Source organism: Phascolarctos cinereus, unplaced genomic scaffold (assembly GCF_003287225.1).
Source record: "Phascolarctos cinereus isolate Bilbo 61053 unplaced genomic scaffold, phaCin_HiC Scaffold_4;HRSCAF=312, whole genome shotgun sequence".
In the NCBI taxonomy this organism is placed as follows: Eukaryota; Metazoa; Chordata; class Mammalia; order Diprotodontia; family Phascolarctidae; genus Phascolarctos; species Phascolarctos cinereus.
In genome coordinates, this window is record NW_027555847.1 from 59,852,573 (window position 1) to 59,879,322 (window position 26,750).

General features: G+C 38.6%; 1 protein-coding gene across 12 annotated transcripts in view; it reads left to right on the forward strand.

The window, feature by feature from the left end:
* CHCHD6 (coiled-coil-helix-coiled-coil-helix domain containing 6) overlaps window positions 1–26,750 on the forward strand; it is a 313,985-nt gene that overhangs the window by 72,157 nt on the left and 215,078 nt on the right. The window contains exon 6 of one of the 12 annotated variants that reach the window (XM_078152230.1): window positions 24,400–24,691. The exons of the other annotated variants lie outside the window; for them this stretch is intronic. Coding sequence (XP_078008356.1) covers window positions 24,400–24,678 — 279 coding nt within the window. The 3' untranslated portion in view covers window positions 24,679–24,691. Of the gene's footprint in view, window positions 1–24,399; window positions 24,692–26,750 lie in introns of those variants that run through there. 12 annotated transcript variants of the gene reach the window in all.

Here is a 26,750-nt window from a genome sequence, read left to right on the forward strand (position 1 = left end):
CTACTGTTGTCTTCATTTTTACAGATGAGGAAACTGAGGCAAACTGAGGTTAAAGTGATTTACCCAGAGTCACACAGCTAGTAAGTGTTTGAGGTCATATGTGAAATATAGTCTTCTTAACTCAAAGCACTCTCCATTGTGCCAAATATTCCCTGGTCTTCTCATCTTTTTTTTTTTCAATTTTATTTTTATGTGCAGTTCCGCATTCCCTCCCTGCCTGCACCCCCTCCCTTACCTATTGCGAAGGCAAGAAATACAATACCCATTATATTTATGAAGCCATGAAAAATATATTTCTACATTAGCAATTTGCTACCCACCCCAAATCAAAATTAAAGAAAGGAAAAAATATGCTTTAATCTGCACTCTGAGTCGACCAGTTGTCTGTCAGGAGGTAGATAGCATTTTTCATCATTAGTCCTTTGGAGCTGTAGTGGATTATTGTATTGATTAAAGTTACTAATAAGTCTTTCACAGTTGATTATCTTTATAATATTGCTCTTACTGTATAGATTGTTCTGATTCTGCTCACTTCAGTTTGTATTAGTTCATATAAGTCTTCCCACGTTTTTCTGAAAACATCCCATTCATCACTCCTTTTTAATAATAATTTTATTTTTTCCCAATTACATGTAAAGACAATTTTTAACATTCATTTTTAAAAATTTTGACTTCCAAATTCTCTGCTTCCTTCTCTTCTTTCCCAGTTTCCTAACTCTTAAGCAGTTTGATACAGGTTATACATGTGCAGTCATGCAAACATTTCCATATTAGTCATGTTGTGAAAGAAGACAGATCCACAAAGAAAGAAAAAACATGAAAAATAGTATGCAGTGATCTGCATATAGACTTTGTCAATTCTCTCTCTGGAGGAGTGGATAGCACTTTTCATCATAAGTCCTTTGGAATTGTCTTTGGTCATAATATTGTTGAGAAAAGCTGAGTCATGAGCAGTTAATCATCTTATAATATTGCTGTTACTGTGTTAAATGTTCTCCTGGTTCTGCTCACTTCACTTTGCTTCATTTCATATAAGTATTTCCAGATTTCTCTGAGAGCATTCTACTTGTCGTTTCTTATAGTACAATAGTATTCCATTGCAGTCGTATACTACCACTTGTCTAGCTGTTCCTCAGTTGATGGGCATCCCTTCAATTTCCAATTCTTTGGCACCACAGAAATAACTGCTATAGATATGTATGTGTATATATACATACATATATGTGTGTGTGGATGTATACCCATACATACATACATACATATATATATGTGTGTGTGTGTGTGTGTGTGTGTGTGTATATATATATATTCATATGTCCTTTTCCCTTTTTTTAATCTCTTTGGGATACAGATCTGGTAGTGGTATTGCTGGGTCCAAAGGTATGTACAGTTTTGTAGCCCTTTGAACATAGTTCTAGATTGCTCTCCACAATGGTTGGATAAGTTCACAACTTCACCAACAGTGTATTAGTGTCCCAATTTTCCCACATCCCCTCCAGTATTTGTCATTTTCCTTTTCTATCATATTAGCTAATCTGTTGAGTATGAGGTGGTACCTTAGAATTGTTTTAATTTGCATTTCTTTAATCATTAGTGATTTAGAGCATTTTTTCATATGACTATAGGTATCTTTGATTTCTTCTTCTGAAAATTACCTATTCATATCCTTTGGCCATTTATCAATTGGGGAATGACTTATAGATTTGACTAAGTTTTCTATAGATTTGAGAAATGAAGCCTTTATTAGAAAAACTTGCTATAAAATTTGTTCCCCAGTTTTCTGCTTTCCTTCTAATCTTGGCTATGTTGGTTTTGTTTGTGTAAATCCTTTTTAATTTAATATAATCTAAATTGTCCATTTTACATCTCATAGTACTCTCTATCTCTCATTTTTTCATAAATTCTTCCCTTGTTCATAGCTCTGACAGGTAAGATATTCCATGCTTCCCTAATTTGCTTATATCGCCCTTTATGTCTAAATCAGGTACTTATTTTGACTTTAACTTGGTACATGGTGTGAAATGTTGGTCTGTAATTAGTTTCTGCCAAACTGCTTTCCAATCTTCCCAGGAAATAGTGAGTTCATGTCCCAAGGGCTTGGATCTTTGGGTTTATCAAACACTAGATTACTGTGGTCATTACTAAGTGTATTGTGTACCTAATCTATTGCTCTGGTACACCACTCTGTTTGTTACTTAGCCAGTACCAGATTGTTTTGATGATTACTGTTTTGTAATACAGTTTGAGATCTCGTACTGCTATACCACCTTCCTTCACAGTTTTTTTTTTCATTGATTCCCTTGGCCTGTGTTTTTTTCTTAGAGAGCCCGTTTATAACTTGTTCAATTTATTTTTCTAAGATAAGATTACTTAAATATTCTGTTTGCTCTTCTCTTTATTTGAGCAATTTATATTTTTGTACGTATTCATCCATTTCACTTAGATTATCAGTTTTACTGGCATATTGATTGATTTCATCTTCATTGGTTGCTTTTCATCCTTTTCATTTTTGATACTGGCAATTTGATTATCTTTTTCCTTTTACGCCTCCTTTTCCTTCTCTCTCTTATAAAATTAGCCACTGATTTCTCTATTTTATTGTTGGCTTTTTTCTTCATGAAACTATCTCCTAGTTTTATTTATTAGTTTATTTTTTAACATTCAATTTTATTAATCTCTCCTTTGATTTTCAGTATTTCTATTTTGATGTTTACTTGGAGGTTTTTAATTTGTCTTTTTTTCTAGTTTTTTTTTTAGTTGCATGACCAGTTCATCTACTTTTTCTCTTTTTTATTGATGTAAGTATTTAGAGATATAAAATTTCCCCTAAGTACTGTTTTGGCTATATCCCACAAATTTTGGCATGTTCTTTCATTGTTGTCATTATTATAATGAAGTTATTATTTCTGTGATCTCTTTGACCTACTTATACTTTAGGATTAGATTATTTAATTTCAAATTAATTTTTAATCACTGCTTCAAAGGCCCTTCCTTGGAAGCAATTTTCATTGCTTTATAGTTTGAAAATAATGCATTTATTATTTCTGCTTTTCTAAATTTGTGAGGTTACTATGTCCTAATACATAGCCAGTTTTTGTCAGGATCCACGTTAGTTGAGGGGCAGCTACATGGTGTAGGAGACAGAATGTGAGCCTGGAGTCAGGAAGACTTGAATTCAAATCTGGCCTCAGATATTTACTAGCTGTGTGATCCTGGACAAGTCACTTGCCCCCATTTGCCTCAGTTTCCTCATCTGTAAGATGAACTGGAGAAGGAGATGGTAAACCACTTCAGTACCTTTGCCAAGAAGAATCCCACAGAGGTCATGAAGAGTCAAACACAACTAGAACAACTGAATAAAATGTTAGTTGAGAAAAAGGTATGCTCCTTACTATTTCCGTTCATTATTCTTAAGTGGTCTTTCAGATGTAACTTTTCTAAAATTCTGTTTATCTTCTTTAACTTTTTAGGGATTCTTTTTGTTGTTGTTGTTGCTTGCTCAATTTTGCTCGTTGCTCCTGTTTCTTGACTTTGTACTTTATGTTAGAGTTAGGCTTTGCTGACCTCTGGAGGTCGAATGAGGTGGCCATATATCTGGCTTAAGCTTCTTTTATGAGCTCCTGCTGCTTTTCAGTGGGTCCCTATAAGTTTTTGGTGCTTCCAAAGTGCTGATCTGGAGAGAGGTCAGGTCACTCCCCTTCTGGTCTGTGCTCTGGTCCTTACTCAAGTAGGGCCCCTGCTCCCTCATAACCGTAACTATATTCCTCTTCACCCTGCATCAGCAATCCACAACTGAGTAATGGACGAGATAGCTGCTGAATGGCACCTGATCCTGCACCCAGTGCTAGTACAAGTGTCTCTTGGGATCTCTTTCTGACCAAATGTTTAGTCTCCTTACCGTCTCAAGTGCTTAGCTTGTTGCTACCACTGCTGGTGCCACTTCTTCTGTGTTTCCAGCCAACCTGGACCCCTATGTCTGCAGAACCCCCAGCTGCCCTCGGCTGGAAAATGACTCACTGAGACTTTTTGTTGGTTTCCTTACTAAGAATTTGGTTTGGTGCATTTTTTAAAAGTTATTATAGAGGAGTTGTTGGGAGAGCTAGAAAAAACATGCTGTGTTCACTCTGCCACTTTGGCTCCATCCTTATGTCTCTCACCTTTAAAAAGACTTTTATAATGCTTCTTGTTCCTTCAGGCTATCATCTTACCTCATTTTTTCCCCTTTACTTTTTCTATTGCCTCAACACTCACTCATCCTTAACTTCCCTTGTCATTTGCCTAGAATGCAGCCATCATTTAAAAATGTTTGTTGAACTGAATTAATTCATTTCTGTCTCTTAACGTTTACTCCCAGAAGTCTCTGAAGGGCAAGGCCTATTTTATTTACCTTTATAACCTTGCCTCGTGCCTAGTTCTGTGCTCTGTCCACAGTAGATACTGAAGTGTTGAATGCATTCTTCCTGACGTTATTTAAATATTTTTTCTTTTTGTTTGGGCTTCAGCAGAGATGGAACATTCTTCCTCTAAATGAATCTTCACATATTTTGTGAAATGAATTTTCACGTGTCATTAAATCATTTCTTAGCCTTTTCTTTGTTAAATAATCCTAGCTCCTTTAATTAATCTTCAAAGGGGACACATTTTCAAATTTACAGAAATTTTCATTATTGTCTTATGGATGTCTTTCTAGATCTTCAGGTTTCTAAATTCATAGACTGGTGTTTTAGAGGCAGTTATGTGGCTCAGTGGATAGAGCACTGTACCCGAAGTCAAGAAGACATGAGTTCAAATGTGGCCTCAGCCATTTATTGTAACTGTGTGATCCTGGGGAAGTCACTTAACTTTTGTGAGGATAAAACAAGATAATATTTGTAAAATACTTTGTATATCTTAAAGTGCTATATAAATGCTAATTATTATGAGTAATGTTATTTATATACTTTGACTTTGCTAATTCATTACTTCTTTTCTTGACTAAGGCTGTGTTGAACTGAAAAAAAACCTGTTCTCTGACAACGTTTTGCACACTGAGATTCAAAGAGTGTCTTCCTCCCTTACCTGTAATATATAGATGGAAATTATTGCAGAAGTTATTGCAGGAAAAATGTGATTAGAGTCTAAAGAAAGCCCAGTTAATGGCAGTGAACCGTCCTTATCGATCCAAGCCCTAAAAGGAACCTTCACCAAATAGGTATTTTAAAATAATTTTTGTACTTTATTTATTTATTTATCTTTTTGCTTTTTGGTGAGGCAGTGGGGTTAAGTGCTTACTCAGGGTCACACAGCTATTAAGTGTCAAGTGTCTGAGGCCAGATTTGAACTAGGTCCTCCTGATTCCTAGGCCGGAGATTTATCTACTGCACCATGTATCTGCCCTATATTTTAATTTTTTTAACATTCATTTTTTATTTTGAGTTCCCAGTTCTCTTCTTCCCTTCATTCCCTACCCCAACCATTGAACCACATTAGCCATAAACCCCCCAAAAGCAAGAAGAACCAAGAAAGTTAAAAAAAAATATGTTTCAGTCTGCACTCAGAGGTCTTCAGTTCTCTCTCTGGAGGTAGATGGTAGTTTTCATCATGAGTCCTTTGGAATTGTCTTGGATCATTATATTGATCAGAGTAGCTAAGTCTTTCACAGTTGAACGTCATTACAATATTCTTGCTACTTTGTACAATGTTCTCCTGGTTCAGCTCACTTCACTTTGCGTCACTTCAAATGAGATTTCTCATGTTGTTCTGAAATCATCCTCTTTGTCACTTCTTACAACAAAATAGCATTCCATTACAATCATATACCACCATTTGTTCAGCCATTCCCCAATTGATGGGCATTCCCTCATTTTCCAATTCTTTGCCACCACAAAAAGAGCTGCTATAAATGTTTTTGTACATACAGATTCCTTCCCTTTTTCTTTCATCTCTATACCTAGTATTTTGTATTTCTGGATCAAAAAGTATGTACAGGTATAGCCTTTTGGATGTAGTCGCGAATTGTTTTCCAGACTAGTTGAACTAGTTCAACAGTTACAAATAGTTAGGCATGTGTTTTGATGTGTTGGTTCTGGCCTTCTTGCTGTCCTTTATAAGCTATATTCCGTCTCCTACATTTGTTCAGTGACACTAGTCTCTCCTCCTTTTCTCATGTTTGGATTTATTCCTTTCTCACTTTTGCATCTTAAAAATCTCTAAATTTTTAGTTTCCTTACAGACTTAGCTTAAGCCACCATATGAAACCTTTCCCCATCCTCTCCAAGCTTCTAGTGCCTCCGCCCACTTTACCTTTTGTCTAATTTGTATATTCCCAAATTTATATGTTTGTTTCCTTCTATAGAATGCAAGCTCCTTGAGGGTAGGGTTTGTTTAGGCTTTGTTTTTGAATCTCTAATGCCTAATCTCCTGGTGCCTAGTGGGTGTTTAATAAAAACTTGTTCATTGATTGCCCAAGAGGGTGCTTCTGATCAGTCTGCTAGTACTCAGAAATGAAATGTGTTTTGTAAATGGGAAGCCAACGTATTAAACTTGATCTTGTTAGATTGGATGACCAGAAGGAAAGCAGTCTCTCCTGATTCTCTCTCTTTCTCTAATTCCAGACATGTTGTTGCAAATTAGATTCAGTCCTTGACCTAGATGAGATGTCCTGGTTGTCAGCCAAGAATTATACCTCTTCATGTGAGATGATTTACCCCATTCTCTTCCCTGTTCTCTCAGTGTAATCATCTTTCTGGCTCCTTAATTTTGTTTCTTTTGGGATATTATCCCATCAAAGTCAATTTGTAGCTATGCCGTCTGTCTAAACATACGTCCTTCTAACTGCTCTGATAGTGATAGCATTCTTAAAGGTTACAAGTATCATCTTCCCATGTAAGGATGTAAACAATTTAACCTTATTAAATCTCTTTTGTTTTCTCTTTCCACTTTACCTTTTATACTTCTCATGAATCTTGTATTTGAAAATGAGATTCTCTGTTCAGCTCTGGTTTTTTTCATCAGGAATGCTTGAAAGTCCTCTATTTCATTGAATTTCCATTTTTGCCCTGAGGTATTACACTCAGTTTCACTGGGTAGGTAGTTCTTGGATGCAATTCCAGCTCCTAGCTCCTTTGCTTTCCTGAATGTCATGTTCCAAGCCCTCTAATCCTTTAATGTAGAAAATACTAAATTTTTTGTAATCCTGTCTGTGGCTCCATGATATTTGAATTTTCTTTCTGGCTGCTTGCAGTATTTTGGGAGTTCTGAAATTTGACTGTGATATTCCTAGGAGTCTTCATTTCAGGATCTTTTTCAGGAGATGATCAGTGGATCCTTTTAATTTCTAGTTTACCCTCCTCTGGTTCTAGGGTATCAGGGCAATTTTCCTTGATAATTTCTTGAATGTGATGTTCAGGCTCTTTTTTTAGTCATGGTTTTCAGTCCAGTAATTCTTAAATTATGTCTCCCCGATATATTTTCCAGGTCATTTGTTTTTCCAATGAGATATTTCACATTTTCTTCTATTTTTTTTCATTCTTTTAACTTTGGTTTTTGTTGTTGTTGTTTGTTTGTTTGTTTGTTTGTTTGTTTGTTTCTTGATGTCTCATGGAATCATTAATGTCCACTGGCCTAATTCTAATTTTTAAGAAATTATTTTCTTCAGTGAGCTTTTCTGCCTCCTTTTCCATTTGACTGGTTCTACTTTTTAAGGAGTTTGTTTTCTTCAGTGAATTTTTATATGTCTTTTTCCATTTTTTGTATTTCCTTTACCAAGCTGTTGACTCTTTTTTCATGATTCTCTTACATCACTCTCATTTCTTCTGCCAGTTTTTTTCTACCTCTCTTATTTGATTTTTAAAATCCTTTTTGAGCCTAAGACTGATTCACATTTTTCTTTGAAGCTTCACATGTATCTGTTTTCACACTGTTGTCTTCTTTTGAGTTTGTTTTTTGAGCTTCCCTGTCACCATAATAACTTTTTCCCCCACTTTTTTTAAAAACATTTTTATTTAAAGTTTTGATTTCTCTCTCTTTCTCCTTCCCCTCTCCCCACCTGAAACAGTAAGTAATCAGATACAGGTTATACATTTGGAATTATGTAAAACATTTCTGTATTAGTCACTTTGTACAAGAGGACTCAAATAAAAGAAAAAAAATGAAAGGAAGAAAGTATAAAAGTAGCATGCTTCAGTCTGTATCCAGTAAATACCAGTTCTTTCTCTGGAGGCAGATAGTATGCTTCACCACTAGCTCTTTGGAATTTTCTTGGATCATTGTATTGCTGAGAATAGCTAAGTCATTCACAGTTCATTGAACAATATTTTTGTTACAGTGCATAATGTTCTTCTGGTTCTATTCACTTCACTATGCATCAGTTCATGTAAGTCTTTGCAGATATTTCCGAAATCATCCTGCTTGTCATTTCTTATAGCACAACAGTATTCCATTACAATCATATACCACAGCTTGTTTAGCCATTCATCAATTGATGGGCATCCTTTTGATTTCCAATTCTTAGCCACCACAAAAAGAGCTGCTATCAATATTTTTGTACAAATAGGTCCTTTCCCCTTTTTTTGGATGTCTGTGGGATATAGACCTAGCAGGGGTATTACTGGATCAAAGGGTATTCACAGTTTTATTGCTCTTTGGGCATAGTTCCAAATTGTTCTCTAGAATTGTTGGATCAGTTCACAACTCTACAAACAGTGCATTAGTGTCCCAGTTTTCCCACAACCCCTCCAACATCAAACATTTTACTTTTTGTCATATTAGCCACTCCAATAGGTGTGAGGTGTTACCTCAGAATTGTTTTAATTAACCAAGGTTCACATTTGGCGCATATATGTTTAGTATTGATATGACTTCATTGTCTGTGGTACTTTTCAGCAAGATATAGTTTCCTTCTTTATCTCTCTTAATTAGATCTATTTTTGCTTTTGCTTTGTCTAAGATCGTGATTGCTACCCCTGCTGTTTTTGCTTCAGCTGAAGTATAATAGAGTCTGTCCCAGCCCATTGCCTTTAACCTGTGTGTATCTCTTCGCTTCAAATGTGTTTCTTCTAAACAGCATATTGTAGGATTCTGGTTTTTAACCCATTCTGCTGTCTGCTTCCATTTTATGGGTAAATCCATCCCATTCACATTTATAGTTATGATAATTAACTGTGTATTTCCCTCCATGCTATTTTTTGCTTGTCTATCCCTCTCCCTCTCTTACACCCTACCTTTCCCCTCTTCACAAATGTCTTACTTCTGATCACCACCTTCCCCAATATACTCTCCCTTTTGTCAGTCCCCCTTCCCCTTCTGTGATCCCCATCCTTTTTTACTTCCTGATGGGGTAACATAGATTTCTATATCCAACTGAGTGTGTATATTATTCCCTGTCTGAGCCAGTTTTGATGAGAGGAAGGACTAAGCTTTGCCTGTCACCCCCTCTCCCATCTTCCCCTTCATTATAATACCTCTTTTTCATACCTCTCTTTTTTGTGGGATAGTTTATCTCATTCAGTCCCCTTCCCCTTCCAGTGCAATTTTCTTTCTCACTCCCTTATTTTGTTTTTTTTTTTTGGGGGGGGTTATCATCCCTTCAAAGTCACTTTATATCCACACTCTCTCTCTACATCTACTCCTCCTAATTGTTCTGATAGTCATAAAGTTGTTAAGAGTTACAAATATTATCTTGCCATATAGAAATATAAACAGTTTAACCTTATGGAATTTCTTATGTTTTTTCTTTCTTGTTTCTTTTTTTACCTTTTTATGTTTTCCTTGCATCTATATCTGAAGGTCAAATTTTTTATGCAGCTCTGGTCTTTGAATTAGAAATGCTTGAAAAGTCTCTATTTTGTTAAATATCCATTTTCACCCTGAAAGATTATATTCAATTTTGCTGGTAGGTGATTTTTGGTTGCAGTCCTAATTCCTTTGCCTTCCTGTTGATCATATTCCAAACCCTGGTTCTTTAATGTAGAAGCTGCCAAATCCTGTTTAATCCTGATTGTAGCTCCACAAAATTTGAACTGTTTCTTTTTGGCTGCTTGCAATACTTTCTTCTTGACCTGTGAGCTCTGGAATTTGTCTGTGATGTTCCTAGAAGTTTTCATTTTGGGATCTCTTTCAGGTGGTGGTCAGTGGGTTCTTTCAGTTTATATTTTGCCTCTGGTTCTAATAGTAATTCTTATATTATCTCTTCTGGATCTATTTTCTAGGTCAGTTGTTTTTCCAGTGAGAAATTTCACATTTTCTTTTATTTTTAAAAACTTTTAAAATTTTGTTTTATTGTATCTTGATATCTCATAGAGTTATTAGTTTCCACTTGTTCAATTGTAATTTTTAAGAAATTACTTTCTTCAGTGACCTTTTGTACTTCGTTTTTCCTTTTGGCCAACTCTATTTTTTAGATAGTTATTTTCCTCAGTAAATTTTTGTATATTTTTTTCTCATGCTGTCGACTCTTTTTTCATGATTGTCTTGCATTACTCTCATTTCTTTTCCAAATTTTCCTTTTGGTTCTCAGATTTGCTTTTTAAAACCCTTTTAAAGCTGTCTCAGGACTTTTTGTTCCTGAGACCAAATCACATTTTTCTTTGAGGCATCACATGTAGCTATTTTGGCACTATTGTCTTCTTCTGAGTTTATGCCTTGATCCTCCCTTTCACCGTACTAACTTTCTATAGTCAAGGTATTTTTGTTTTTGCTCGTTTTTCTGCCGTTTTTCATGACTTGGTGTTGTTATGTGAGAGTTAGGTTCTGGTCCTGCACTGTCCCAAGTTTTTTGTGCTGGGGCTCTGGGTCTTAGTGCTAACTTTCACTGGGCTTCAAGGCTTAGCTGCTTGCTTTCTCTGGAGCATAGCCTTGCCTTCTGGCTTGTGCTGGGGAGGTGGGGCCTCTCAGTTGGCCTCCCCTCAGTTTGGGATTTTGCTGCTGGACTGCTCCAGAGGTGGGGCTTGGTTCTAGGTTGCTATGCTAATAGAGTCTTTCTGGTGGCTGGCCCTGGAGGGAGAGTTCTTGCTGCTGATCTACTTGAGGGATGGGGCCCAGCTGCTGAGTTGCTATGGAAACAGGGTCCCTCTGCTGGTGGGCCCCAGGGGTGGGGTGTTGCTGTTAGCTAGCCCTGGGATGGGACTTCACTACTGGTCTGCAATGGAGTCAAAGCCTTTCTGGTGGCTTGTGCTGGTTGTGAGGTCTTTGGGGCAGATCCTTGCTGAGCTGCACAGACTCTCAATTGCCTAGGGGGATGCTGGCTTGCAGGCTCACTGGTGGATTGTCCTAGGCTTGGAGCCTTGCTGCAGGTCTTCTGTTATGAGGCTGGATGTTACTGCTGCTGCTCTTGGACCTCTCTCCTCTCCCACCCCAGTAAGACAGACATTTCCTGCAGTGCTTGTAAGCTGCTTCTCTGCCCCTGGATCAATTCTGAGGTAGTTTTCTAGTTATTTGGAGGGGAATTTGGGAGGGCTTCAGAGGATTCCTTCCTCACTCCATCTTGGTACCAGAAGTCCGTAATAATGTTCTTTGGTTATGTTCTTTTTTTTTTTTTTGCTCATTTTCAACCTATTTCGTGACTTTTAATTTTATGTTAAAGTTACGCACGTGGTTCAGGGGCCTAACCACTAGCCTGCTGTGCTGGGGCTATGGGGCCTCTCTGAGGCCTGCGAGCCACTAGCCTGCTGTGCTGGGCCTATGGGGCCTCTCTGAGGCCTGCTGCACCAGGGGGTATGGATCTAGTTTCTGGCTTGCTGGGCCTTGGCTTGTTGCTGGCTTGCCCAAAAGCTGTACGCACTGGACTGTGCTTACCTTTTACACAAGTGAGACAGACCTTTCATGCTGGTGTTCCAAGTTGTGTTGGGCTACAAACTTGTTTCACCATGTCCTATTGTTTGTTCTGTTGCTCCGGAATTCATTTTGAGGCATAATTTTATAGTTGTTTGAAGGTGAATTCGGGAGAGTTCAGTCTACATCCTGCTTTATTTCACCTTCTTGGCTCCACCCTCAGCCAAGAATTAGGAAGCACAAATTATTCCTTAGATTTTTGAATCACTTTGAGGACAGGAACCATGTCTTGCACCCCTTGTATCTCCCACAGAATTTAGTATAGCACCTTATATAGAGTAGACACTCAATATAAATATTAAATGAATGAAAGCAAATACATTTCTTGTAGCTCACTGGTTCTGGATGAGTGTGTCTCCCTTGATCCTAGGTCTTCTTTGGGAAAGATTTGTGACTTAAAAGAAAAAAGTAAGAAACTCACACCCTTGATTGCATGTTGGGTTTGCCCAAAATTCCCTTAGGAGAATGCCTACCCTAGGTTCTGGCCCATCTTCAGCCTATTATGTAGCAGGCTTGCGTTGGCTCTTGGAACTAGAATCTTGAGTTTGCAGTAACCTCTCAGTATATGAAGAAAGCTTCTCCAGTAGCTACTTGAATTCTAAATATTCAGATTCACCAATAAAAGATTGCAAAGATGTGTCTAAACAAAATATATCAATAAATTAAAAAGAAAAATATAAAGGAATCTGTGCCTTTACCTTACCTCTGCCTTACAGGGGTCCTCTCTTTATGATACAGTCAAGCACTATCTTCCTCATGAAGCCTTTCCTGATTCCCCCTCACTGCTAATCTCACTGCTAATGCCTCTTTCCCAAGCTACCTTCTATTTAGCCACTTTGTATATATTTTTATCCTTTCTCCTCCCCATCCCCATCCAGTCAGTTTCCACATCCTGCCGATTCTGTCTTCATCATATATGTCCTATACACCTTCTCTTTTCTGGCACTCCTACCACTCTGGTACAGCCCCATAATTAACTTGTGCCTGGACTATTGCAGTAGCTCTTTCTGGTTAGTCTTCCTGCCTCATCTCTCCCAATTCCAGTCCATTGTCCACTCAGACTGTCCAAGTGATCTTCCTAAAGTGCAAGTCTGACCACAGCACCCTAACCTACCCCCCATTAAGTAAACTTTAGTGGCTTTCTTTTGCCTCCAGGTTCAATTGAAAAGTACGCTATTTGGCTTTTAGAGTTCTTTATGACATGGCCCTTTCCAACCTTTACAGTTGTATGTAGCTTACTCTTCTCCTTATACTGTGAGATCCAGTGACACTGGCCTTGTCATTCCTAGCACACAACATTCCATCTCAGACTTGCTGCCGTTTCACTGGCTGTCCTCTCTCCATCCTTCCCCTTCCCACCCCTCCCCCTCCCCTTGAATGTTGTTCTTCCTTATTTCTAACTCCTGGTTTCCTTCAAGTCTTAACTAAAATCCCACCTTCTTTAAGAAGCCTTTGCCAGTCCTTCACTCTATGATTATCTACAATTTACCCTGTATATATTTTGATGCAGTTCTTGCAGTTCTTGGCCCCTTGAGGGCAGCAACTGTTTTTACCTTTTTTTTTTTTTTTGGGGTATCCTTGGTGCTTAGCACTGTGCCTGGCACATAATAGGTGCTCAGTGAAAGCATGCTGACTTTATAGTTATGCTGTATATATAGGATATTCCTGAAATCTTAGTGCAGTTTTAAGCTGTTAGAGCTTTTTAAAGCAATTAGAGCTCACCTTCATTAGAGGATGAGCTCTTTGAAGACAGCGTGCTTACTTATCTCTGGCAGAGTGCCTAGCACTTATTAAGTGTTTGATTACTTGATTCCCACGGTGGTGATCATTTTGTAGTCTTTTTTTAAAAATCTTTTTTTGTGGGAGGAGCTAGGCAACGGGGTTAAGTGACTTGCCCAGGGTCACACAGATAGTAAGTGTCAAGTGTCTGAGGCCAAATTTGAATTCAGGTCCTCCTGACTCCAGGATCGGTGCTCTATCCACTGCGCCACCTATCTGCCCCTGTTTTACAGTGTTAAATGAATGTAAAAGAACGATTGGCCCAAGCTACCCAACAGATACACATTTCCAGGCCTTTTCTGAAAAGACAACAGCAAATTATAATGGTCCTTGCCCATGAACAACAGAGTTCAGACTTCATATAGATGACTAACATTTAGATAGCTTCCATCAGCTCTTGATTTGGGTATATACATGTACAGACCTGGGGGCCTGACATTCTTTCCTTAAGGGAATCTCTGATGATGATATTCCTCCAGAAAGCACACTCTTGGACATGGGGAAGGAGCGGGGAGAGCTTGGTCTTGGGTTGTTGTTTTTTAAGTTTTAAGAGGAGGAAAGGATTTCTTTTCCCCCTTCCACTTTCCTCCCTAACATCCCACTCCTCATGATGTGTTAGAATCTTGGAAGATTGGGTAGCTAGGGCTAAGAAGGTAGCGGTGGAATAAGAATGTGTTAGCTACTTTGAACTGACACGTTGGCCTTACAGACACCAAATTTGACTGCTTTCTTTTTTAGAGCCAGGCTGTAGTATTAATACGCCAGAACTAAGACACTCTACTGTTTCTTTCATGCTTTCTGTCTTTTTTTTTCTTTCTCTGCCTGCTGCCCCTCCACATCTCTCTCTTTTTCATTCTTTCTACCTCTGTCTCTCTCTCTGGCCTCTTCTTTACCTTCTCCTTCTCCCTCTCCCTCTCTTTCCACCTTTCCATCTCACTCCATATAAAGACTTAAGAGGAGGACTATGCATTTAATTGCAGACTTAACCAGACCTCAAAATCTTTTCACCTATCCCAGTTGTTATCATTGGGAAACCTTGTTGTTTTTTTCTACAACAATTTGGGGCAGGGGGCCCTGTCCAGAAGAAGGTGGCAATTAGAGGAAGGAAGAGAAATCTCAGAAAAGAAATGTGATTCAGGTGTGGGGATCACATGTGTCTGAGCTTAGCCGACAGAGTTGTAGGCAGAGGGGAAGAGAGACTGGAATTTAGTGGTCATATTTGTATGTGTTTTTTAATCCTTCTGTGGTTATACTGGTATTCATGAAGCAACAGACTCCCAGCGAGGCAGTGAACAACAAGCCTGATGATTAATTGCTCTTTTTAAATTGTAATTATGTCACTCACCAGAACCTGTGAACATTAATTCTCGATTTACTGAGTGAGTAATTGAATAATGAAGGGGCTGCCTGTTTGTTGTGCTCTATTCTTGCCCACGTGTCTCCACAATGCTAGGCCCTTCTGTGTCCCATAGTCTTTGAATGTGGCCTTTTCCTTTTGTTTTGATTTTGGTGTCTAATGTGAGCCCTCTATTGTGAGTTATCTCTGGCATTGTTTTCCTTTGGCAGGTAAAGGCAAGACCAATCTTTCCTATAATCACGACATTACTTCTTTAGTTTCATCCAAGGAAATCTTGTTCTCCTTCATTGATACCTTGCCTCTTCTTCTATTCTTTTCATTAATAGGTTTGGGAATAACACTTTTGCCTGTATTATATAACATTCTATAGAGTGGAAAGTCCAGGGTCTTCTCTGGGGAAAGATCTGTGACTTAAAAATTCTTTTCTTTCTCATCCACATGTTGTGACCTGCAGGAGGATACTTTGAATTTATTTTGTAGTTGGTTGGAATTGGTGATGTGGGAAGTGGATTTTGTCTTCAACTTTTTTTTGTCACTTAGAATGTGCTAGTATTTTGAGGTGTTTAAGATAGTATTGGGAGTTCTTCTAGAGTTATCTTAAGCCCCACTCCACTCTGATCCTTGGACTCAATATCCTGTTGGTTAGGAACCAACTTCCCCAACATTGCTTCCCAAGGTTCTTGAGGCTTTGCTGTCTGCCTTGTTACTTTTGCCGCCTTACTTTTCCATCTGTAGAAAACTGAACATGAACATGAACACAAAATCTCCTTTATGTGTGAACTTCCCTAATTGATATATGAGCTTCTTGAAAATTGTTCAGTCAATAAACACTTATTAAGCACCTACAACATGCCAGGCTCTGTGTTAAGTGCTAGGGATACAAATAAGGAAAAGACAGTCCTTGACCTCAAGGAGTTTATAATCCTGTGGGGGAAGACAGTGCACAAAAGGAAGCTGAAAGGGTGGGGGATGGGGGGAACATGAACCAAGAGAGCAGCTGATGGAAAATGAAGTTACTTGGAAAGTTCTGAGCTCTCCAGAAAGAAAGGCTTTGGAAGGAGTTTATACCTTCACCTTCTAGACTTCTAGTTAGAGGGGAGAGGCAACTTGAGAGTATTGAGAATGTGTTGAATATAACAACTGGGTCAGTCTGCATGATGATGAGATTTCAGCTGAAGAGCTTGTCCTGGGGAGGTCTGATGTTCTTGGAGCAGAAACCAAGCATAACCATTGATGGAAAATGAAGAGAGGAGGGGATGTCTCAGTTTTCTATTAGTATCTCCTCCACTTAGCACAGTGCTTGGCATATAGTAAACAATAACTTTCTGTTCTATTCCATTTTATTCAATGGCAGATTAAATGTTGTTTTGGAGGGGGGGTTTAAACAAGATATCTAGTACTTTGAGAAGGCCTGAAGACCTAATCTAGTCTGTTTCTGAGTTCTCAAAAATTCCTAGTAAAAATAACACCCTCTCCTTAATAAATGAAGGTGACTAACTGCTGACCCAATAACATTACAATAGTTGGGACGCTTTACATTAACCCATCCATAGTCCGTGACTCACCATTACTGTTTTCCTTCCCTTGTGAAATAGCAGGCAAGACAGCTGCGCCGGAGTTAGAGGTGTAATCTGGGGCTGAGGCTGGGGCCAGGGTTATTTGGTAACTCTTCAGTGGAGCAGAGCTACCTGGCCCACATAGAGACCTTGGCTTTACTGGCATTATGCCCAAGTGAGCTAACTAACCACAGAAAAGCATTCTGGTAACAATAGTATCCTTGTCCATTATGTTGGGAACATCAGGGTTAGCATGCTGAAAATTGGACTGCAGCCAGTCAGGTACTATGACTGCTCTGTCTTCTCATACACCTATTCTTCTCACATTCATTTGACATTAGGCCTCGAACAAAAGGACAAATGAAGGTGAAAAACATTTTATGTCTTAAAGTCTGAAGTTTTGTGAGAGCAAATTTGATTCTTATCTGCAGAGATGGGAAACAAGGCAAACCAAAGTGGACCAGTAGGAGTATACCTAGTGTCATTCATGCTGTTTTCAGGTCCCATTAATCCACTGTCTTATTTATTGTTTGTGTCAGTGAAAACATTCTACTTATGGAGTGTTCTTTACTGAATTTATCAGACATGAGTACTAATTATGAAGGGCATTAACATCATAGATGGTCCTGGCTCATTTTTACTGAAATAGTTTCCTGATCGAGGCTGGAGAACCTCATTCTGAACCTGTTATCAAGTATAGGATATATGAAGAGCCAACATGTTTGGGATGGTTTAGGAACAATATGACTAGAGGCAATAGAATAGGTAAAGTGACCCCTAAACTTCTAGCCCCGGAGTGTGTAACATCTATATAATTAGTGTAATGGCCATTTGACACCAAGCAGGTCTTTTGCTTGCTTGCTTCTTGGAAGAGAAAACTTTTTTAACAATAGATCCTAGGTCCCTTTTATGGGTATGGCAAGGGAGAGAGGTCTTAGCCAAAGAAGGGATAGAGATACAAAAGATAAAATACATAATTTCAGTCGCATGAAAATGGAAAGTTTTTGCCCAAACAAAATCAGTGCCCATATTGTAGTTTGTCCTTTGTTCTCAAAGAGGACCATGACATCAGGGAGATGATGACATGACTTGCAATTGACTTTGATTTGAGTGAGGGAGGGCTATGAAAAGTCACCAGCCTCACTTTCTCCTCTAGAACCATCTGGGTCCAGAGGCCAGATAGCGATCAGGACAACTGGGGAAGGATTGTGTTTCAGTTATCTCTGATGAAGGTCTGATATCCAAGATTAACACAAATATGAAAGACCGAGAACCATTCTCCTCTGCATATGTGGTTAAAGAGTATCAATCAACAATTCTGTCCCACCCAAAAAAACAGTTTGAATGATTAACAATCACATGAAAGATTCCATCAGCTCACTAATTATAAGAGAAATACACATAAAAACAAATCTGATGTTTCACTTCACACCTAGCAAAATGGCAGAGGTGATGAAGGATGGAAATAATCAATGTGAGATGTAGCTATGTAAAGACAGGCACACTGCATACACAGTTGGTAGAGCTGTAATTGATTCAGCCAGGCTAGAAAGTATTTTGGAATTATGCCAAGAGTATGACTGAAATGTTCACACACTTTGACCTAGTGATCCCATTGCTAGACATTTGAGGAGGTCAAAGAAAGAAAATTCCCGAATACATAAAAATATTCATGGTAACATTTCTTCTAGCAAAAAGCTGGAAACAAAGTTGAGGTACAGTGACTGGGGAATGGCTAGACAAAATTTAGTATGTGAATGTAATGAAATATTACTACACTATAAGTAATGATGCATGTGGAACATTAGAGAGAAGCTTTGGAAGACTTATATAAACCGATGCAGAGCAAAGTAAGTAGAAATGGGAAAGCTGTACACAATGACTACAGTTTAAATGGAAAGAACAAAAAAGCCCCAGGAAAACGTTGAGAATGTAACTCTTTGTCATAACAGAGGTGAGGAGGGATCTGTGAATTTAGAATATTGAATATTCAGTCATAATCAGTGGATGTGTTGGTTGATTTGGTTGTTTTTTTCTTACAAAGGATGATTCACTATAGTTGGAAAGTAAGGGAATGTGAAAACAAAGAACACCAATAAAAAATTTGAAAAACATGATATTATTAGATCCTGTGTGTCCTGATAAGATATGATCTTATTTTACAGCTTTGGCCAGCCTGGACAGGTATTCATTGGATTTTACTGCTTCTTTGTCTTGAACTGCAAGATTCTTTTTTCCCAACTAAAGGGAATATCCTCCAGGAAGAGTAGATGATTGAATTATTCTTCTGGTGGAGCTCTACATTTCTCCAAAGGTGGGACTAATCTGGGCTGAGAGAGTGTGATGAACTGTGAAATATATCAAATATATGTTGGCTAAGTTCTCACAGTGAACCTTCATGATAGGTCAGGGTTAGCAAGGAGAAGGTGCTATTATTGCTATTCAGTGCCTTATCTCTTCATGGGCAAAATTTTCATCCAGAATCGACATTTTCACTTACTGAAAAGAATGATAGCTCTTTTCCTTCTCCTACCACCTATTCTTGGTTGCTCCATAATCCTATCTTTCTAAAAAGTATTCATTACAAATCTGTAACAGAACTTTCTCCCTCTCCCCTCAGGGGCCTTTAGTAGGATTTCCTAAATGAATTTTCAAAAAGTTTTTATTCTTACTTACAAAAATTGTAATCCCATCTCTTGATACGACTGGGGGGGAGGTCTTTGTCAGAGCAACATTCACAGGGTTATATATAATTCTGTGTCATTTTTACTAAGTCATTGTAGCATCTGAAATGCATTTGTCTTGGCAGTTTTCTCACCCCCAGAAAGCTTTCTGAATATGGTTAAAGTCTACCTCTTTACCCCATGTCCAGGTGAAAGTATAGTTATAATTGAGGCCTGTTTGAGTTGGGCATCCTTTAAATAATTTGACTGGTTGAAATAGCCATCTAGGGATGACTTCAAATATGGAAAAAATATTTTTAAAAATTTACATATGGGAATAAGAGGGGTCTTTAGTTGATCTAGAATATTCAGTTCAGTTCACTCGTGCAAGGACATGTTGTATTGTGATAGATACAAAGATGAGCAAGGTAGTCACTGCTCTCAAGAAACTTTATAGTTTAGTAAAGAAGATAAAAAAACATAACTGTCGTGAAGCAAAATATTGTAAGTTCAAAATAGATACAAAGTACAGTTAGAACTCAGAGGAGGGGGGAATATCACATTTGGTTAGTGGAGGAGGGTGATCAGGAAAGCCTTCATAAATGATGTGAAATTGGCCTTGAAGGAATGGGTAAGATTTGACAGGCAGCTATTGTGGTAGGGGAATGCATTCCAAGTGGAGGAAACAACATGAATAAAGATACAGAGGCAGGATGCTACAGCTTGTGTTCAGTCAACAGTAAATAGTCCAGTCTAGAACGTAGGGTTACTTGTAGCTGAGAGGCATGAGATAAGAGCTGAAAGATACTTAGGCTTGTTTTGGAACCTAAGGGGTTAGACCTAATCCCATTTTGTTTTACTTAAAAAGGAAACACTAAATTCCTAGTGACTTGATCATTTCTTGTAATTTCACTCACCTTTGGTACTCAATAGACTGCGTTTCTGAAGGTAGGAATGGAGGCATAATAGGAAGGTTATAGAGAAGAGAAGAACGTGAGGTAAAATCACAAAATCAGAGTTTAAATTTGAAAGGGTCCTCATTGACCATCTAGTCCCAACACATACATGAAAGGAATTTGCATTACAATACAAGTGATCAAGACCAAGAAACCTAGTCTTCCACTTTGATTTTGCATCTCAGGCAAGGTTACCTTAGATGAATTGAAACAAATTTTTATATGTCTAAGCAGAGCTAGAGGGGTCCCTAAATTAATATCACTTTTTAGTTTGCCACTACTGTCTACCTATGTGGTAGGGGAAAACTGAAAACCAAAACACTGTGGTGTTGGGAATTTCCTTCACAGACAGAAAGGATCTTGCTTGGCTTGCTTTTTGCTTCACCAGCTTTCCAGGTCTAACCAAGCTAACTTATTTCTCAGTGACTTCAGACCTTACACACTCTGAAGAAGCCTTGTTGCTTTGTGCTTGGGGTCTGGAAGCAATCTTCCTCGTCAGAATAAGCAATGTGACTGCAAAAGAAGAGAGAGATAAGTGACAGGACAGCTTAGTGCCACTGTCTGATTCCAATCATCTTTGTCAAGAGAGAATGTTTGGAAGAGATGAATAATCTTTCCCAACTGCATTTTTTTTCTCATCCTCAAGCCTTGTGCTGTATGCTGCTAATGTGTATTTAATAAGGTTTCTCACTCTTTCTTTTTTTTTTTTATTTGAAATGTCTGTAATTTTTGCTTCACAGTTTGAAGTGCAGAATTATAATCGAGGAGAGAAGGGGAGGGACAGGGGAGGGAAAGCCAAGTGCCATGTTAGAGGTTCCAGAAGGAGATCGGCTCAGCAGAGTGACAAGGTGCAAAGGGGTTTATATGCCTTCAATGCTAAGGTACGTGAGGTGGATGCTAAGCAGTAAAGTCCAAGTTTCATCTCGTAAGATGAGGTTTTAAGGTCTCCAAGCCAGAAAGATTCTCAGCACTGAATGGTGAATGGAACTTCAGAGTGTTGATTCTTGGAGTGGATTTGTTCTTTGAATGTATGTTTAGAGTGAGGGGGAGAAAGTAGGAAGTGAATGACCCTTCACAATGAGGTTTTTCTTTTTTTTCTTTTATTAAAGTAGCTTCTCTAAGAAGTCCAGTTCTTACTGTGTTATTCCAAGGTTTTGTGTTGTGAATCTAATTCCCTAGAGTCAGGGTCAACTGCAGATTGGATATAGGAAACCAAATTCTCATCTTCCATTGGAAACTGGTCACTTTTCCATGCTATTCTTTCTCTGTAAATGGAAAGCAATTATAAGGGCATTATGTGATCACTCTTTTCCCATAACACTGTTTTGTATTTCTCTTGCAATACATCATAATTCTGCCTTGTACTGTAGGCATGTACATGTCTTCCCCACTTTCTATCTGCCCACTAGAATAAGTTCCTGAGGGCCAACAATTCTGTTTATTTAACCATAGTGCCCTGCAACATGGTGGATGTTTAATAAATGTTTTTTAGTCGAATTGAATTGGTAAAAGAAAATGGAGTAGCTGTTTCATAGTACATTTCTATTTCTGGTAACTGTATACTCCACATTTTGCCTAGTTTTATGCCTCTACCTAGTATGCCTCTACCTAGTGCTTCGTATATAGACGTGAGGGTGAGATCTTTAGGTTTGGGATCTAGAACTGTAGTCAAGTCTCAGGTAAGGAAAGAGAATCTTAGTAAAAGATCTTAGATCTTTTGTCACCAGAGCTCACAGGATAATTTCATAGAGACCCCTCGACAAACTTCCTGATCAAATATCCCATGCTTGTGTCTTTTGGGGGGCGTCTTTCTCTCAAGATCTTCAAAACTATCGCAGATGTGATTGTATTTGTCTGAAGAAGAATAGGCTTGGGGGATGAATCAGGGAAGGATATAATAGCTGCCTTCAAATTTTTGAGGGAATGTCATATAGAAAAGGGATTAGGTCTTGTGTATTTTCATATAAATTTATTTATTTTTAGTTTTCAGCATTTACTTCCACAAGATTTTGAATTCCAAATTTTCACCCCATCTTGCCCCTCCCTCTACACCAAGATAGCATGCATTCTGAATACCCCTTCCCCTAGTCTGCCTTCCCTTCTATCTCGCCCCCCCTTCTCTTATCCCTTTCCCCTTCTATTTTCCTGTACAGCAGGATAGATTTCTGTACCTCATTTCCTGTATTTCTTATTTCCCAGCTGCATGTGGAAACATTTTTTTTAAACATGTGCTTTTAAAACTTTGGGTTCCAAATTTTCTCCTTTCCTCCCACCCCATCCACCCTCATTGAAAAGGCAAGCAACTCAATATAGGCCATACATGTGCAGTTATGCAAAACACTTCCATAGCAGACATGTTGTGAAAAACTAGCTCTATTTTCCTTAATCCTATCCTGCCCTCCCTTTTATTCTATTCTTTCTTTTGACCCTGTCTCTTTCTCAGAAGTACTTCCTTCTGATTACCCCTTTCCCAGTCTGCCCTTCTCTCTATCATCCCCCTGCTCTCTTGTCCCCTTCGTCCCCTGTTTTCCTGTAGGGTAAGACAGATTTCCATACCCAATTGAGTGTGTATGTTATTCCTTCCTTAAGCCAACTCCTATGAGAATAAGATTCCCTCATTTCCTCTCACCTTCCCCTGTTTCCCCTCCACTGTAAGAACCTTTCTCTGTCTGTTTTGTGTGAGATAATATACCCCATTCTACCTCTCCCTTTCTCCTTCTCTTAGTATAATCCTCTCTCACTCCTTAATTTTATTCTCCAGATATCACCCCTTCATCTTCAAGTCACCCTGTGCCCTCTATCTATCTATCTATCGATACGTACATACATACATATAATTTTTTCCCCTACCACTACCCTAATACTGACAAAGGTCTCATGAGTTATAAATATCATCTTTCCATGCAGGAACAGTTCAGCCTTAATAAGTCTCTTATGATTTCTCTTTCCTGTTTACCTCTTCATGTTCCACTGGAGTCTTGTATTTGAAAGTCAAATTTTCTATTCAGCTCTGATCTTTTCATCAAGAATGCTTGAAAGTCCTCTATTTCAGTGAATGACCGTCTTTTTCCCTGAAGGATTATACTCAGTTTTGTTGGGTAGGTGATTCTTGGTTGTAATCCTATCCTTTGCCCTCCAGAATATTATATTCCATGCCCTCCTGTCCCTTAATGTAGAAGCTGCTAAATCTTGTGTTATCCTGATTGTGTTTCCACCATAGTTGAATTGTTTCTTTCTGGCTGCTTGAAATATTTTCTCCTTGACCTGGGAACTCTGGAATTTGGCCACAATATTCCTAGGAGTTTTCCTTTGGGGATCTCTTTTGGGAGATGATTGGTGGATTCTTTCAATTTCTATTTTGCCCTCTGGTTCTCTATATCAGGGCAGTTTTCCTTGATAATTTCTTGAAAGATGATGTCTAGGCTCTTTTTTGTTCATGGCTTTCCGATACTTCAATAATTTTTAAATTCTCTCTCCTGGACCTATTTGCCAGGTCAGTTGTTTTTCCAATGAGATATTTCACATTATTTTCAAATTTTTCATTCTTTTGGATTTGTTCTACTGTGTCTTGATTTCTCATAAAGTCACTATATTCCAATTACTCTATTCTAATTTTTAAGGAAGTATTTTCTTCAGTAATCTTTTGGACTTCCTTTTCCATTTGGCCAATTTTTCTTTTTAGGGCATTCTTCTCCTCATTGGCTTTTTGGACCTCTTTTGCCATTTGGGTTAGGCTGTTTTTTAAGGTGTTATTTTCTTCAGTATTGTTTTGGGTCTCCTTTAGCAAGCTGTTGACTTGTTTTTCATGATTTTCTTGCATCACTTTCATTTCTCTTCCGAGTTTTTCCTCTACTTCTCTTACTTGCTTCTCAAAATCCCTTTTGAGCTCTTCCAAGGCCTGGAATGGATTCATATTTTTCTTGGAGGCTTTGGATGTGGGAGCTTTGACTTTGTTGTCTTCTTCTGGTTGTATATTTTGATCTTCTTTGTCACCAAAGTAAGATAATATAGTCTGACTCTTTTTTGCGAGGTTTGCTCATGATCCTGGCCAGCGACTTGAGTTTTAAACTCTTTGTTAAGGTAAGAGTCTGCTTCCAGTGTGGAGAATGTACTGTCCCAAGCTTCAGGGGTTTGTATAGCTGTTTTCAGAGGTACTTCTAGGGACCTGTAAATTTTCAGTTCTTCCAAGCTGGTATGATAAGGGTTGAGGGGTTTACTCTTTTCCTGGCCTGTGCTCTGGTCTTTGAGTGACCAGCCACAATCAGTCTTTTCTGTCTTAGAACTGTGAGGAAGATTTCCTGTCCACAGCCACTACAAGCTCCACCATGCCAGCGTTCCTCCTCACCCCAGGACCGCCACCCAGAACTGTGACCCAGATCCACACACTGGCAAAGCAAGAGATTCCTGCCTCAGCACTGGCAAAGAGATCCCTGCAGTCCTGCTCTTATCAGCCGCGTGATTCCCCCTGTCTGTGGGCCAGAAGCTCAGAACGCAGCCACTGCCCCGGCGCCCGTGCTCTGTGCTCTGCACTCTGTGCTATGGAACTGGCTCTGACCTAGCTTCTCTCTCTCACCGCAGAAACAGACTTTTCCCACTGACCTTCTAAGTTGTCTTCGGCGTTCATGAATTGAGGAGTCTGGAAACTGCCACAGCTGCCTGTGATTCATTCCTCTGAGGCCTGCTCCAGGTTCACTGCGGCCTGCGCACGCATGCCAAACTGCACTCCTCTACCTGCCCAGCGCAATATGCCTTTCCGATCAACCATCCAGGATGTCTTGGGCTGGAAATTTGTTTTACTCTGTCTTTTTGTGGGTTCTGCTGCTTTAGAATTTGTTTAGAGCCATTTTTTTACAGGTATTTGAAGGGGTTTGGGGGAGAGCTCAAGCAAGTCACTGCCTTCACGCTGCATTCTTGGCTGCATCCGTGACCTTGTGTGTTTTCAAAGGGCAGAGCTAGAAACAGTAGATAGATGTTGCAGCAGGGTAGGTTTAGCTTTGATACAAGGCAGAACTCTCCGCTAGTATATCTGCCCCATGGTGGAGTGAGCTATGTCAGGAAATAGTAAGTTCCTGTTCATTGGAGCTCTTCAAGTAGTTGCTGTGGATAACTACTTCTCTGGATTGTTCTACAAAGGATTCATATTCAGGTCTGGGCTGGACAGGATAACCTTTGAGGGTCCTTCCGTATGTAAGATTCTGTGATTCTGGTTAGGGAAGTTGAAGTACAGTTTGGGGAAATGACTGGCCCAATGTCCTGCAGCAAACCAGGAATCAAGAAGGAAATAGAATTTGAGTTTATCACAGGAAGACACCTCACAAATAATCTAGCCCATCTCCCTCATTTTATAGATGAAGAATCTTAGACTTTTAAAGCAGAGTTTCACATGAGATTATACTGCTTTATTAATCCCTTAGTGATTATTCTAAACATGATTGTGGTGTGTTATATGAGGTGCTCTGGTATTGGGCCTCCTTCTAAAACAGCATTTTTGCTGATGATACTCATCTCTTCAACAGTAATTACACAAAGCTATTCGTTTCCCATGTTCCAATTATGCTATTTGACTTTTGTTCCTAAGTATGCAACCCTATATTAAACCAAATAAACATTTGACCTGTTGTCAAACTTATCAAGGTCATTTGAATTCTGTTTGCCCCAAGATGTGTGTTATTCTTTCATCTCTCACCCTACACTAATTCCTCTACCCGTAACCTCTGTCTCTACAAACTTTACATCTGTAAATTTAATAAGAAGATTCAGTGTTCCATTAACTAGATCACAGATGAAAATGTAGGATGACCCAATACTCAGGACTGATCCATGTACAACACTAATCATTTTATCTTTATCTTCCTGTGTGATTGTGTGACCCACTGATGATAACTGGCTATGGTCCATCAACCCATTGTCTCATTCCACTGAAGAATGTGAAAGGTGGGACTGAATCCAAAGGCTGACTAAAAATTGGTTATATTACATCTATCACTTTCTTTTGAATTCACACGTATCGCTCCTTTAGAGAAGATTAATTTACCCTTTTAGAACTTGTTTCTCTACAATGCTATCTTGCTATTCAGTACCTTTTCCTTTTAGGATTTTGCAGACTCATTTTGTGATTTCCCAATTTGCCCACCAAATTCTGAATCTTTTTAGGTGCCTTATTTAAATCTAAAGTCTCTAAATTCCCAATGTGTTCTTTTTTTCGCCCTTGAAAAATATAAACATTTTTTTGGCACTCTTCCAGTCTTTAGGTACCTCTCTAGTTTGCTATGAATTCTTAGGAATATTAGCATTATCAGACTGAATTTGGCTAACTCCTTAAGTTCCCTAAAGTGCATTTTTTCAGGGCCTGTAGATTTGAAAAAAAACCCGCTTGCTTTTCCTCCTTGGTTTTTCATTGTGTCTTATCTATTACATTTGACAGCCCACATTTCTCTTGTTGGAGTGGGGAGGAAAGCTTTTGCTTTTTTCATTCTGAAATTATCATTTTTCCTTTCTATTTGTTAAGGGACAAGGAAGCATTTTTCTCTTCTTCCTAATATATTTAAAGAAATATATTTTAAAATTTCATTTGCCTCATGAGTTGCATCTTATTTCCTGTTCTGGAGTTTTAGCATCTTACTCCTACAGG